This window comes from Amphibalanus amphitrite, unplaced genomic scaffold (assembly GCF_019059575.1).
Source record: "Amphibalanus amphitrite isolate SeventyFive unplaced genomic scaffold, NRLGWU_Aamphi_draft 000421F_arrow, whole genome shotgun sequence".
NCBI lineage: Eukaryota > Metazoa > Arthropoda > Thecostraca > Balanomorpha > Balanidae > Amphibalanus > Amphibalanus amphitrite.
Genome location: NW_024881915.1, coordinates 238,047 through 253,731, shown reverse-complemented (window position 1 = coordinate 253,731; position 15,685 = coordinate 238,047). Strand labels below are relative to the sequence as shown.

Here is a 15,685-nt window from a genome sequence, read left to right as displayed (position 1 = left end):
GGCGTAGGATAGTCATTACCGACTGTCTTGATGATGGTCGGATAATGATAAGCAAGCACTACTGCACACTTTTGAAGAAGTTGCGAGATGGCCTCAAGCAGAATCGCCGCAAAAAAGCCCAAGAAAGATGTTTTATCCGCACCGACAGCGCCCCGCCCATTCGTCCTGAGCTGCGATTTAAGAATCAACATGATGTGGACATTAAATCCTACCGCATCTAAGAAATTCACCTGACTGGGTATTAACTGACTCTTGATTGTTACAGGACATGAAGAATCCACAGTATGGCCGGTGATTAAAGGCCCAGAAATGACGTCATTGATGAGGTGGAGCAGTGATTTACGGGACAAGGCGAAGGTCCTACAATGACCGCCTGAGGCATCTCAAGAAACGATGCAATAAGTTTGCGGTCGTGTGTGGTGACTTGTAAGGGAGTAATGAACATCATGTAAAAAAATCAAATTTCTATCACATCTAATTCATGGTGATGATCAGAACTTTTCGATACCCCCTCGTATGCGCGGAGCAAAGTGGCCAGCCCAAATTGGCCATAAGTTGTTTCCATCCGGATAAAAAACATTATTCATGTTGGTTACATGAGTTTCCAAGTAATGCAATTAAATGTTCTAGTTTTGTCAATGTCTCCCATATGTGAACGCCTTTGGACATGAAACGCAGTTGAAATAAAAGGCGATTTAACCCTATTAGTGGCAGGCTCCTGGCTACCCCTATTACTCGTAGTGGCAGGGGGGCTGTTTACGACCCCCCCCCCTGATATCTCGAGATCTAACGGGCCGATTTTCAAAATTCAAACGGCATTCGATTTCGCTCAACGTGATCTACATTTCTAAAAAATAAAAATTAAAAAATGTCAATAGGGGGGGGGGGTAGAGGGGGGTAAAAACGGGCAAATTGCAGATACATTTTAGACTGTTTATCACGGCCAGGTTTCTGAACCAATCTTAACGCAACTTTTGCCGATCGATAGAGAATGAACCAGGAATTAACATGGATCCTAAAATATGCATTTTCAAAAATCATAGGCGGATACAGATCATTGAGATTGGGGGTACTCAAAAAGTATAGTAAATAAGATTTTTTTGGTACTGTTTCTAAAAAGGGTGGTAATGGTCTTGTTATGTTACAATTTTCTTATGAGAGAACGACTACAATTGTATTGGTCATGCATAGGCGGTGTCAGGGCACCTATGTTGGGAGGTAATATATTCCTGCCCGGGGCCGGGATGATTCAATAAATGTCACCGAGGTTTTTTAGCGAAAACTCCGAGGGCCGTTAGGCCCGAGGTGCTTTTCGCTAAAAAAGCGAGGTGACATTTATTGAATTCCCGGCCTTAGGGCTGGAAGGTGTTTCCCATACCTGCCAAAAAGCTCACAACTATAATTGATAGTGACGTCAGCAGCCGTGTGGTTCAACGCGTTTAACCACACCCCTTGAACCACACGGCTGGCAATATTAACCCTCGCCGGCCGAGGGGGGGGGGGGCGGGTGCCGCCCCCCCCCCCATAGGGTTTTTCGCGATAGCTCCGAACACGCTGGCGATAGAGAGCTGAAACTTGGCATACCTGACCTTTGATCCAAGCCGGATCTTTTGACACCAACCGCATTTTTGGGTCAGGTCAGGTCACTGACCTATGACGTCATAAGTGAACCTCTGCACGGTCTTCAGATGTCGCAACTTCGCAACGCCCTCACTGCCAGAGGAGATGTCACAGGGAAATGAAACTTGCAGGATCTAGTATCCATTATGAATCCCACAACTTGTATATCTCGGATTTTTCCTAAAGGTCATATGAGGTCAGGTCATTTTCGTGACCTCACCATTATAAGTCAATGGGGAAAAATGAAAACTGCTATTCTGGCGCCGGGAACGATCTCCAACTATCTCAAGCACACATAATCGTGATTTGATACACTCCTTGCAAGGTGAGATGCGTCACTTTTGCAATGTTGACCTTGCGTGACGTCATTTATGACGTCATCAAGGTCATATTAGTTTTTCGTCAATAACTCTTGATCAAATTGAGCTAGCGAGTCGGGAATGCCACCAATGGACTCAGGAAGACCTGCCGAATCGATTGATATGCGACATGACCTCTTTCGACCAACTTCGTGACCTGGGGGTGCTGACCTGACCTTGACCTGAGGTCAACACCCCAAGTTGACCTGACCCGGACAAAAAGTATATCATTCGACGCGCCTGAGCGAGACGAACACGATGCTGCCAAAATCGGCGCTCTGCGGCCGTTTTTTTGCGAAGTTATTCACCAAAAACTGAACCGTACCTTGGGGCACTTGACCTGACCTCAGAGGTCACCGGTTGACCTAGGACCTTAAAATCGGGTACCAATCTCTGCGTCTCGTAACGGCGCACACGCTCGTTTTTTCCGCGACGCGCTAACTCCACCAGGGGCGAAACGGCGAGGGGGGGGGGGTCGTACCCGCCCCCCCCCCCTCCCCTCGGCCGGCGCGTATGTAGAAAACCAATAGGTCCGGCGAGGGTTAAAGGAAAAGGGCCACCTTCGTGAAATATGAAGATATCGTTGTTTTTCATTTTGACATTATTATTTTTAATTTTCTTTTTAAAACTGGTGCCAGAAGTGCACAATTCGCGAAAAAGTATTTAAAACTATTTAACATATTGGTACTATGTTGATACTCTCTACGGCACCTACTGTATGATGGCATAGCGATGACGTCACACTCAAGCCAATCAGCGTTCAGAAGACAGACTCGTCGGATTGTGTCAGATAAGCTGATTGGTTAAAGCTGAGCTGGTTGGAGCTGATTGGTAAAAAACCAAAGCCTCGCCGCGGGTGGCTGTATTGTCGGATAAGAACGCATTCCTGGGATAAGGACGCATTCCTGGCGTATTTTCTTTTAAAATTGCCGATAACTACGAATGGAGGCCGAAATCGGCCGTAAGGAGGTAGACAGACAGGTTTTCGGACACGGGCTACAAGATGGCTATCTCAGTTTCAATCCCCATGTTAAAGGTGGCCCTTTTCCTTTAAAGCACTGCATTAAACTTTGAAAAGTGTGGTACAGTGCACGTGCCATTAAAATGCCTGGATGTCTCGATTTAATCATGCAATGTACAGGGCTGCGGAGTCGGAGTCGGAGTCGGAGTCGGAGTCGGTCGGAGTCGACAGTTGTGACCGGAGTCGGAGTCGGAGTCGGAGTCGATTTTAGAAACCCGAGCCGGAGTCGAAGTCGGAGTCACCGAAAATCTGTCGACTCCGCAGCCCTGCTAGGTCTGCGGAGTCGGAGTCGGGAGTTGGAGTCGGTCGGAGTCGACAATTCTGCCCGGAGTCGGAGTCGGAGTCGGAGCTGGTTTTTGAAAGCCGGATTCGGAGTCGGAGTCGGAGTCGCCGAAAATCCATCGACTCCGCAGCCCTGGCAATGTAGCAGGTATGGGAAAAAACATAACCCCCCTTTTTGGACGCCTGGATCCGCCTATTATAGCAAAAAGGTGTCAAAAGAGGATGCACAATAACTTTGTATATGCTATCACATGATACCTTTCATTCACTGTTCGTAAAACTGGTGCATACAGTTATAATGCATCAGTGTACATGTACAATACATTATGTACATCAGCATCGTGATCTTCGCCCAAATGACTCGCTTCACGAATAGGACCCCCCAATTCCCAGTGCTCTGGAGCCGCCCCTGCTAAAGTTATGAACTTGAAATTTTCAGTGAATGTGCCCAATTTAGTTTAAGGAAAAGTCAGAAAGTTTCAGCATCGTAGCTTCAGCGGTTTCGGAGATATTCCCGAAAAACCTGAGGGGTGGATGAAAACAGCCCCCCCCTGCCACTAATAGGGTTAACAGGGATCACATTGGTATAGAATAGAAGGATGCTTTCCAAGTTTAAAAATCAAGTGTCGGCATCGTAAGAAGCGTTAAGGTGGCCGCTTAGTTGTCCCACTCTCCCCTATTTCGGGTCGCCGAGCGCCCCTCCGTCAGAGGCTCGGTCTGCCCGGGTCGACTGGGTCGTGGCTGCCGCAGACTGGTGACTTCTGCTCCCAGACTGGGGGCTTCTCTGCCTGCACCGTCGCGCACACACCGTTGATATGGTGGCGACGGACTTTTTCCGCGCCGGCAGTGGTATTCCGATCATGTCTCGTCACGTAAAAGGCGCGGTTGCAGCTGATTCGGCAGCTGCGGGCGCAGCACGATAGAAGGCAAAGTCCTCGCCTTCTGCTTGACCGTGATGTAGGTACTCGGCGGCTGCTGACGGCCGCGTCCTCGGTCCCCCCGCCACCAAGTGTTCTTCCACGTCCCGCAGCTTCGGCTAGTCATGTTTCTGTATCAGTATATCGACCGACAGCTGCCTGATCCGGTAGCTGGCGACCCTGAAGCGGGTGTCGACAAAGGTGAGCCGGCGTCGGTTCATGGGTGTGTGTTTTGTATTGGCACATGTTGCGTTGTCGTCATGCTGACGCTGGCTCTGGCTGGCGGCTTGGTTTGACGATCAGGACGAACCGCCGACGTTGCTGAGTACTTTTCCACAAAAGTTGCTAAGTTCACAGCACGGCACGAATTTGACAGAAACAGGCTGATAAAATGCAGACTACTGATGGCCCAGTACTCAGTAGTCACTGTATACTTGGCCTTTTTGTGTCACCTTTATTCTGACATTGTTTAAACACCCTTTCCAAGAAAAAGATATGTGTAATGTAGTTTTATGACACTTGACAGCCTCACTTGACACGCACTTTGTTATCGGTAAAACAAACTCCACCGCCTCGGACACACCCTGGCGCTGCCGTTCCGACTCCGTCCGGCCGGGGGCCGTTAATCAGACGTCCGCGGCTGGCGCAGTCGGGACACGGCACACACTGCAGCTGGCTCTGTCACCCCGCCACGGTCCACCGGAGCCGACCGGTCAGTCGCAGTCGCTAGTAGAGGCTCCAGGATTCAGGAGCAGTCGCGAGCGCAGGCTCCGGAAGCAGTCGCGAGCGCAGGCGCGGCGCGCAGCAGTCGCGAGCAGAGGCTCCGGCAACAGGGGGCACAGGCTCTCCACTCGCATTAGTAGCGGCTCCGGGCTCCGGTTGCAGGCGGGAGTAAAGGTACCGGCTACCAACGAACCACTTCCGGCTGCTAAGCGAGTTTATTTCATGCGTCAATCTCCTCAGCGCTAACTGCGTCATCACATCTCAGCTCGCACTTTGGCGATGCGGGTATGTCCCGCTCAGCATGTGTAGGTACTTCACTCGTTTTGCGTGGCCGTTCACGTCGATATGCCCTGAGAACCTCTTGAGAACAGTCTGAATGTGGCCCTTTGATGTCATGAGGTGAATACCCAAACTATTGACAGGTGTGAACCGAATGAGAGGCGAGACGGACGTCATAGTTCTCGCCATTTTGTCGGTCCATTTGGATAGAAGCTAGTCAAATAGGATTCTAAACTTTGACAGTGGAGAGTCTGGAGACCTTTGACCTTAGATAAGGGAGCTCATATGAGCAGCGATGCGCGGACGAGTAGCATATGGAGCGGTTTTGTAATGAGTTCTGTGAGAACAGTCCCAAGCCAGTGATTGGCGTCATTGTTTCCTCCTGCACCGCCCGTGGCGGCTGAACGACGGCCGTGATGCTGTCTTATCAAAAATCGCTCGGTGACGACAAAATAAATAATGATTGCCATCCAATAGCGGTTGGTTGTATGTCCTACTTTATTGGCAATATGGATAACTTGACCATGAACAGCGGCTACCATGTGAAGCTGTATCGGGAGTCTGGCTGAGGCACCTCGCTGGCACCCCACGCTCGTTTGATGCTAGTGTTTGAGTAATGTCAGCTGGTGGTCAGAACTCCGCTCGCCCAAAAGGTCTCGACCTTCCAACTCCGACCTCTCCGCAAGGCTTAAACACCGACGCCGGATTGAAGCAGAAGTGGCCCAGACAACTGACGAGAACGTTTCAATACAGTGCCAGCCCCACCGCTCTGGCCACGGACGCGACACGATTATCAGCATTGCGGCACAGTATGAATCCAGGCGCCCGTCCGCCCCGCCATCTAGCGATGAAATTATAAAGAAGCTACCCTGCTGTGCGGCGCAGCATACCATTCAATGCTTTGAGTCACCCTCATATCCGAGAGGCTTTATGCATTTCAGCAGTCAATTTATTCATACTTCACACCTCACCAATCGAGAAAAATGTACTTTCCTTTTGCGATGGCTCTGGATACGGGCTATTTCGCCCAAGATTATCGCCATGTCATAGATAAATGACAACCGGGAGCTTCATAGCTTCACGGCTCGTAGGTATGTATTCATCATCTCTGCCATTTTACGCTGTGCTTTTTCGTTCGGCCGCTGCAGCTTGCAACTGCAAATGGTTATCGCTGACTGGATGCATTATGCAGCTGTCTTTTTATTTAGTTTGAATGTTTGGCTTTGTAATGTTAAAGGAAATATCGCAACGTTTGGTGTTCCACTACACATTAGTTTTGATTCGTGCGGCGAAGATGTTGCGAATATAGGTATTCGTCCGAGAGAAGAAAAAAAATCAGTTGATCAAAATGTATGAATTGCGCTCAGAGGCTTGCTGCACTTTGTGACAGCACCTGTCCTTGATTGAAAAACGATTGCTGCCACAGGTTGTCGTTCATCTTTCCAATTTGGTACATAAAGAGATCATTGTTTCTAAGCCTAAACGCTATCACCGATCATCATGGCAAAGGGTGCCCTTCTTCGTAGTTGCCTTATCCGTGTATGATTTCCCGGCATCTTCATAAAGGTCTAACAGATCTATGTAGATAATATGAGTGCGCACTGGGCAATGTGCATGCCATGCATGCATATATGTATTCAGAGAATGCTAACAACTTGACAATAGATATATAGATATCAGTTTTCTGCACCAAATATTTCGGTAAAGGCCGCGTCCAGTGCCGTGTGGTATAATAGAGCTGTCCTCATCTCCTCCCACTGCGTCAGTGCGGCGTGGGCCCGTCCAGCTCCGGTGTGTCGGTCAGCGTCACGCGGCACGTGTCGGTCGCGAGGCACGGCGCCTCCTCCAGCTCCAGCAGCGTCAGTCGGTTGGAGGCGGCCTTGAGCAGCGTCCCGGGCACGTAGAGCGTCACCTGCGGCCCCTGCGCCGGCCAGTACCTGCCCAGGTTGAAGCCGTTGACGAAGGCCACGCCGCGCCGCCAGCCGTCCAGTCGGAGGAAGGTGTCCGTGGGTGAGTCGGCATCTACGCCGGCGGGGAGGTCAAACTCGCCAGTGAAGAAGGCCGGCGCCGCGGCCGCGGTCAACCGGTTGGTGGCCCGGCCGGCCAGCAGCCGCTCCACCCTCCCCAGCTGGGTGCTATTCAGGGGAACAGAGAGCTGCTCCCAGCCGCTGAGCCGGCCGGAGCCCAGGAACACCGGCGACACGATGCCCTTGATGTCGTTAAGAAAGTTGCCGAAGCAGATGCGCCCCTGATTCTCGGCGAGGATCTGAAGCCGGCTGCCCTCCTGGACGGAGACGGGCAGCTGGTAGATGTTCTCCCCGCGACTGAGAATGCCCACCTGAGCGCCGTCCACGAACACGTAGCCCCTGTCTCTGAGACCGGTGACGTTCAGCAGGACGGGGTCCGGCTGCACGCCGGTCACATTGTGCGAGTACAGCACAAAGCCGTACGCCTGACGGAGCTGCTCAAAAGTCAGAGGGTCGTCCGAGGTGACCGGGTCGTCTGCGAGGCCGCGCACGGCTGCCAGCAGTCCCTCGGAGGCCGTCATCTGCACGGCGCCGTAGGCGAGCACCGCCGGCTGCGGCGGCGGCTCTGGCACCGACCACGTCGCCACCGAGAGAGTGGCGTTCCGCATCGCGTAAAACTTGTCGGTGAGGTAACCGTTCTCAGCAATCGGCGCATCGTAGTCGTATGAGGTGGGGCAGGCCTGGAAGTTGTTACCCAGGTTACTACCGGCTGAGAAACCAAACGACGTCCCACCGTGAGCCACGTACACGTTGACATTGGCCTGCATGTCGAACATCTCATTCATTGTGCGCACCACGTCCTCTGTGGATCGGGTCGAGTGCGGATAGCCCCAGTGGTCCAGCCAGCCGGGGTAGTACTCCGAGTTCACCAGAGGCCCGCTCGACTCGAACAGGCGCTGCACACCGAACGCGGCCGCCACGTCCGTGCCGGACCCGAAGTCGACGGTGGCGTAGGCGGCGGGCGTGGTGCCGCAGTGCAGCAGGCTCTGGCTGTCGCCGTCCGTGGTGAACAGCACGGCCGACTCGCCCAGGTGCTGGCGCAGCCTGTCGGCCAGGTGCTGCAGGTAGACGTAGTCGCACGCGTGGAAACTGCCGTACTCGTTCTCCACCTGGTGACAGATGGACCGGTCACACGCGAAAGGCCAGCGACAAACGCGGCGCAGCGTCTCAACACATTGCTGGCCCCTAAAGTGGAGATGTTTTTAGTAAAAAATCATAGACCGTTTTCCATATTCGCATGTTATCAACAGCAAATTTTAATTCGATAGAACCACGGAGCAAGCTCACACAGCCACCTATTGTCTTGTTAATTGTGTAGTACAATTGAGCTCCGTTATGTCGCATAGCAGCCTCATTAGGCAATAGCTTCCAGCAGCTAACTGCCTTCATCCATCTACAACAGAGCTGTAAAGCGACCTTGAACCCAACACATATAGTCTGCTATCCGTCGGCCGTGGCTGCCATGAAGATATTAGACGGGGACAAGTCAGCTTATGCCGGCGTCTCTCACCGCGATGGACAATTAAGGCGGCGCACGCCGCCGGAATGGAGCCACCACGTGTCGGTGTCCGTGCATATATCGTCCGAGCGCCGACAAATCGCAAATGAAACGGCGCCATAACTTCCCGGCGATGAGCCACGAACAACATACTGAAATATTACGTTATACGTTCCGCCTCCGAACCAGCTCAAATTGTGGCGGCCACCACTCATGCCGGGCCGAATTAGCCACCGTGATGCTTCAGCGACAGAGACTGGAGATCGCCGGCAGCGAATTGCGACTGCGACATCATTTTGACAAACAGAGAACGGAAATTAGCGTTATTGAGCTGGGTGAAGTGGTCGCGTTTCCGGGACGCTTCAGTATCAAAGGCTAACGGGTTGCCTGACATGCTCATTGAGCTGGTCTTTTTGTTCCTAATGGCTTGAACTGCGAAGTAGCAAAACCATAGCTTTGTGGGCAATATCCAAGTCTAGCCTTAAACGGTAAACATCAACAATCAACATAGAGGCCCGTCAGAAGCTTGTGGGAAACTACATATAAAAAATGTAGCGATTTGTGAACCATTCCGTAAGAAGGTTGCGTAGTTACTGACTATTGAGATGCAGAAGTGTATCCCTGACCGTCCTACCTCATCCATTAATTGGTTGAAAAACCTTTTCGTCTTATTTGCTCACATATGACGTTTATTCTTTCTTCAGCTTGTTTTTCTGACGATTTTTTTTTCTTCTTTTCCTAACTATTATTTTGTTCTTTTTCTCCGTGGGTCTCTCTCTCTCTCTCTCTCCCTCTCTCTCTCTCTTCCTCTCCCTCTCTCTCTCTCTCTCTCTCTCTCTCCTCTCTTTCAATCTCCTTTTATTTTATTCCTTTCCTTCCTACCTCTTCACCTCCATCTTCCCCTACCTCTCCTTCCCTCCCACTCCCGCGCTCTCTGGTGGCCGGGCCGTGTCGCTCGGTGCCGATCGCCTCTGTCGATCGGCCGGCTGCGGTCGGGGGACACCGCGCCGCGCTCTGATGTTGCCGTCCCGTCCCTAATGGCCTCTGCACGGGCCACCGGCCACCGACCACCCAGCCGAAGACTCGACCGCAGCACCGGCTATTTATCGTCGGTCGCCGCGAGACGGCAGCCGTTTTTGTCGGATCGACGCTCCACTCTGCCTCGCCCACATTGTGTGCGGCAGAAGAAAAGCCCGGCCTACTACACCTATGTTTGTTCTGGTATGAAAGGATAAGGGAATTTACTTGACGCTACTCTGCCGCCCAGCGAATGTGATACGCTCGTCTCCTCCTTTGTTGAATTCAGCCCTTGCGTCTGTCACTGGACCATTGTCCGGAGGGCGACAGTAGCTTTCATACTATCATTGTATGGTTGTAAACACGTCTGACAGCAGTGAATGCAGTGTCCTTCGCATCGGTTGAGATCGGTGCGCATGACCATCGTCGTTACACTCTTATGCATAGAGGTACCGATAGCGCTGAAGGCTGACTGAGGTAAAGCGCTAATTGCTCGAATCCTCGCGTCCACGTTCTTGCACCTTAGCAGAAAATCGAATGAAAAGGTTTTCGAATTACGAATGGAAATATTTTTTTCGGGGATTTTCCTTCAGGAGCAAAAATATATCAAAATATGCCTGATTATGGTTAGGTTGATTTTGCCCTTGCTGATGGTGATGAATGGCATTTTGATATTTCTTGCCATTGTTAACATTTCCACTGGCTTCATGTTTGATAGATGTTTTCGCCGCATTGTTCTTAGAACCAAGTTCACCTCTTCCCTCCCCTCTCACCTGAAGCATGATGATGGGTCCTCCGTTCTCGTACAGCAGCGGCTTCAGCTTGGGCAGCAGCACGTCGAACCAGCGGTCGAGCGGCTGGAGGAAGCGCGGGTCGCTGGTGCGCAGTGGGGTCTGCGGGTCGGCGGACAGCAGCCAGTAGGGTAGGCCACCGAACTCCCGCTCAGCGTCGATGAACGGCCCGGTGCGCAGGATCACCAGCAGGCCCTGGCGCTGCGCCTCCTGCAGGAACGCCACCAGGTCCTGCTGACCTGCGAGGCGGCCGGTGTGGTTAAACACATGGACGGGGGGGTAAGGTCACAGCTCACACCACACAGACCGTGGGGCGATGGCGAGGTCACAGATTACAGACCATGGAACAGGGCGAGATTGGGCCGTGAACCAGACAGGATGATCTACGGGTCAACTATTCCAGACCTTAGGGGTGAAGATGTCCCAAGGTAGTTTAAATGCCTGGCGCTAGCACATACATGCATATTGCATACCCATATGATCATAATGCATGGGCATTGCTAAGGCAAAATGGCTGACGGGTGGGTCATGGTAACGGGTGAGATGTCGCATCCTGGCTTAGCATGACAATAAAGACAGGATTTTATGCAGTAATGCCAGCAACATAACGTGGTGTGTTTTGCATTCCTCCGAGCTTTTTACGTCAAGTTAACATGGGAATAGATTACTTAGTTACTTTATATCACTTCATCATTGTCACGAAGTGAACAAACCCGGCTGATTTTGGCTCAGTGACCTCAGAACTGCGCAGTTTACTTTCTCGTCAGGGTGAGATTATATGGGGATTAAGTTTTGCTGCTGTGACAGTGAACGCAATCCGCTTTGCGACCGGGTTGTTGTGACTGAGACATCCCTGTAGGCGGGCACAGGGCAATTTACGGCTATGTCATCTGGTAATGCCATAATAGCTGCTGAGCTCGGAAACATACATTTTCAGCTCCATACATACTTAGCACTCGGAGCTTTGATCTACATACTTGCTTCAAACGGCGAGCACATCCGATTTAATACGCTTGCGATATAATCGAGATGCATAGCTAATGTTGATGAAATTACCTACTTTGGTTGATATTGCCAGATAATTGAACTATTTGTTAGACCATGAATGACTCAATGCAAAATAAACATCTACAGAATGTAATTATTATTGTGTATAGATACAGCAAAATAATATGATATCGTGTTGCAAAGAAATAGTTAGCGGAAGCCGTAAGCATAGCTGATGTGTTTCATGTGGTTCGTTTGACGTGCAGACGCGGCGGCTCCAGAGGATATTTTTTGCCTGAAATGGTCACTTGTATCTGCAGAGCTCGGTGCCAGACAGGTCGACAGAAAGGAAGAATAGCCCCCAATAACCAGGCGCGGTAAATTCTTAGCGCCGCACTTCGGACGGCTCACCGGCTGTCATTTTCCAGAGATATTGCTAACTGGAAACGGGTCGTATGACGGAGAGGCTTTGGGCCTCGGAGCATACCAAAGACGGCGCGACATTGGCCGGCGGCCCGTCCGACAGATCACCAAATAAAGGCGGCCTCTCACACACGGCACGGGCCGGCTCAGCAGAAATGGCCGCCCGCCGCGCCGGGCATAGCAAGCAGCTGCGGCGGCGCGGCCGTTAAAGCTGGACCCCACGGCCCGGGCCCGGCTCACGGCGCTCAAACGGCCCTCTCTGAGCCGGCCGGTGCGGCCTCAGATCCAGCGCCGACCTCCACCCCACCGCAGAACGAATGGCCGGCCTCCGCAGCTGTCCGCGAGGAAAACCGAAAACCGCCCGCCAAAAACGCTGCTGCGGAGTCTCGAATGGGCCGGTAGCTAGCTGAACTTTCGGACGAGTTGGTCGGACGGGCGAGTGTGCTTGGGATAGCGTGGCGGAGCAGCAGCAGACACAGACAGAACGACTTAGAAACTAATGCGACAAGTTTATTTATCTCGAGAAAGTAGCAGGCTCAAGCTACTCCTCAAATTCTCAGTTTGGCCATTTTGTGAACACGCACTTGGTCAGTGCTGGGCAGCTTTAATTTGAACTTAGACACGGCTGGGCGCAATCGCTGTCCTTTATCCTTTCGCTGAGGCGATGGAATTGGTTCAGCAACGTCACTGAAGCATTTCTTTGTCAGCGGAAACAAAGGAATCCCAAGCTGCCCGGACCCACCCGAGGGAACAATGTTCTGCGGCTATTAACCACACTTATCTCTTGCGTACTTCACTGTCTCTGAAACACATAAACGGAGATCTGGGAATGGCACGCAATATTTTATGAGGCGCGCTAATTTAGACGGAACAATGCGAGCGCGGCGCCGTGCGAATGGTTACCATATGTCGCTGGCTGACAGGGAGGAGTTACGGACATCCGTCGTGAATTGACGGAGGAAGGAGTTACGGACATCTGTCGCTGGCTGACAGGGAGGAGTTACGGACATCTGTCACGAGTTGACGGGAGAAGGAGTTATACCGGTATCTGTTTAGAGTTGACGGGGAAGTGACGGAGTTACACGGTCGTGGTAACCGGCCTTTCAGCGGGCCAGGCTGGTCCCTGAGTAATGGAGTTCATAGTTCACTGTTTGCCCGGATCAGACGGCGCTCTATGTTTTGGCAGTAGGTAACTCAGGGTCACTGGCCATCTCGATTTGGAACAGAAGCGCTGCTTGAAGAACAAAGGTGCACGTTTAGTATCAACGTTCTCATTATTCGTCACAACTTGACAGATACAGTCTCACGAGCAAAATTATAGCGTTGTATCATGAGGATAATTTCCGTTTGATAAGCTCACCCAACATTTTTGATCAAAACCCGGAAAAAAACATTGACGCGTTATCGCCCGAAATAGCATTGACGTGTTATTGACCGGATTCCAGCAAAAACGTTTGCGCACCGGATACTTCTTTTTGCAACATTCTGAGATGTGCACGCTCGTCAAACAAACACACTCACTTAAAGATGTTTAGCGGGAATTGATCATCGACGAATATGAATGTGTGTCAACAAATCGGCAATGAACTTTTGTAGCCAGATTACGTGCTATAGTGAAACTATACTTTATTTTAGCATTCCGGAAAACTATTTTATTTGCGTCTCTCTCCCCTCTCTCTAGCTCTCCTTCTCTCTCTCTCTCTCTCTCTCTCTCTCTCTCTCTCTCTCTCTCTCTCTCTCTCTCTCTCTCTCTCTCTCTCTCTCTCTCTCTCTCTCTCTCTCTCTCTCTCTCCCTCTCTTTCTCTCTCTCTCTCCCTCTCTCTCTCTTTCTCTCTCTCTCTCTATCTCTCTCTCACTCTCTCTCTCTCTATCCTTCTTTCCTTATCTCTCTTGCTCTCATCCTTCTTTTCAGATAATATAAGCAGTGAAAATGCATGGTCAATTCACTCAATTGGATACGCATGTAAAATACTTTGGTATTCTGTATTCCAGGGAGTTATAGGGGATAGAAGCTTGTTTTATACTCCCACATTCATAGAATTGTCGTAAAACGTGTCAGCGTTCTGTTACTTTGCGCGAAAAATGTACGTAATCCAATGATGGAGCATCAGCGTTCAGCAGTCAGCACTCAGCGGTCATATTTCAAATTGGAGCGTCAATGACGATGCCCCGGAGTTGAATAAACTATAGGACTACTCTAACGGGAAAGGTTTTGATGGTAGCAATTCATGAAAACCGGCAAATACCTGTGGCGTGAGACAGCCTCACAATTGTGATGGCCACTGGCAATCTCACGTGTGAGCTAATTTCTCATTTGCGAACTGGTATTCTAGCCCGTGAGCTAGTATTCTCACCTTTGAACTGTATCCTCGCCTTTGAACTGGTATCCTCGCCTTTGAACTGGTATCCTCACCTGTAAACTGGTACTCTCCCGGCTCCGGCTCATGGCTGTTCCACTCGACGTAGGTCTCCAGCACGTTGGCTCCCAGCGCCCGCAGCCGCAGCAGCCGGTCCGACCAGTAGGCGCGCGGCACGCGGAAGTAGTGCACCGTGCCGGACACGTAGCGGAACGGAACGCCGTCCAGCGTGAACGTGTTGTTCTCGTAGTCGATGCCGAAGCTGGGCGCCGCTGAGAAGTGCTGCGCGGCGCCGCGGCCTGCCGGCAGGGTGACCGGCAGGATCGCCAGCATCAGCAGCAGGCGGGGAGACATCCTGACGCTGACGGCAGTCTGTGGAGGCTGTCTGAAGGCACTGCAGAGCTGCGATGCCGGGGTGTGGTGCAGATAAGAGGCCGACGTGTGGGAGTGGCTGCACCGGTGCCACCAGGCGGACCGCCGCCGGCGCCTGACTGCGCGAGCCGCGCGGTGCGACCTGTATCTGGCCCGCTGGCAATGTTTACAGAAGACGTACCGGGGCGGGGAGCGGGGGGGGGGCAGGGACCTGTCGCCAGCTGGCCGGTGTCACACCGGAGAAAAACGGCAGCCGTCACAACAGGGCAGTCCGCGGGTGTGCATCACGAGGTTACTCGCATCCACTCGCTTCCTCACAGCACTGTTGTAACGCGGGCTTAACGTTTTGTTCTGTAAAAAAATAAATATTTAGCATCTTGACCAAACTCGTCACAGCACTTTTGCTAGCCATCTGCCTTTTTTATTGCCTATGTCCTCAGTCCTCACCAAGGTGGGGAGGGGGGGGGTCGGGGCGCTGCACTCGGTTGAACGTTATGGTACGCCATAAACGGGTAAGACCTAGCTGGCCTAGCTCACGGACTACTAGCTCAGTGGTGATGATCGCTCATTTATTCATTTGGCTGCCGGCTTACCCATCCAGCGACTGCACGTTTCATCAAAGCCAGGCAGCCAGCCAGCCTCACCATCAGCGTTCAGCGTTCCTCTGAGAGGGAAGCGAGGGAGATCGCCTCAGCAGCCATCAGCGTAAACTGGCCGGCCATTCAGATGACTAATCACCCCCGGCTCAGGGAAAACATCCACATTTACGGCGGCACAGATAATCATCGGAGTAGCTTTCTTCGTAAATATACCACTTACGTATCGGATTCTCCCTTCAATTTCTTCCTCGTCTGTTCATCTGTATCGTTCTCTGGTAAACAGATACATAAACGTCAGGGATAATTTCAGGGATGTGTTTTGGCCCAATACCTTTTAATGGAAAAGGTCTTAGTGTTCATATTGACAGTGAGTTTAAACAACATGGTATCAGTTATGCTTTTTAACCAAGTCC

At 51.5% G+C, this 15,685-nt stretch overlaps 1 protein-coding gene across 1 annotated transcript; it reads right to left on the bottom strand.

Moving 5' to 3' along the window:
• Positions 1-6,800: 6,800 nt before the first annotated feature.
• LOC122391083 (beta-galactosidase-like) lies at positions 6,801-15,024 on the bottom strand. The gene is made up of 3 exons (XM_043384653.1): positions 14,358-15,024; positions 10,517-10,773; positions 6,801-8,337 (listed from the first exon to the last, which is right to left on the bottom strand). Exons 1-3 carry the CDS (start codon positions 14,653-14,655, stop codon positions 6,964-6,966), a joined length of 1,929 nt encoding a protein of 642 aa, XP_043240588.1. The 5' UTR covers positions 14,656-15,024; the 3' UTR covers positions 6,801-6,963.
• Positions 15,025-15,685: the final 661 nt, after the last annotated feature.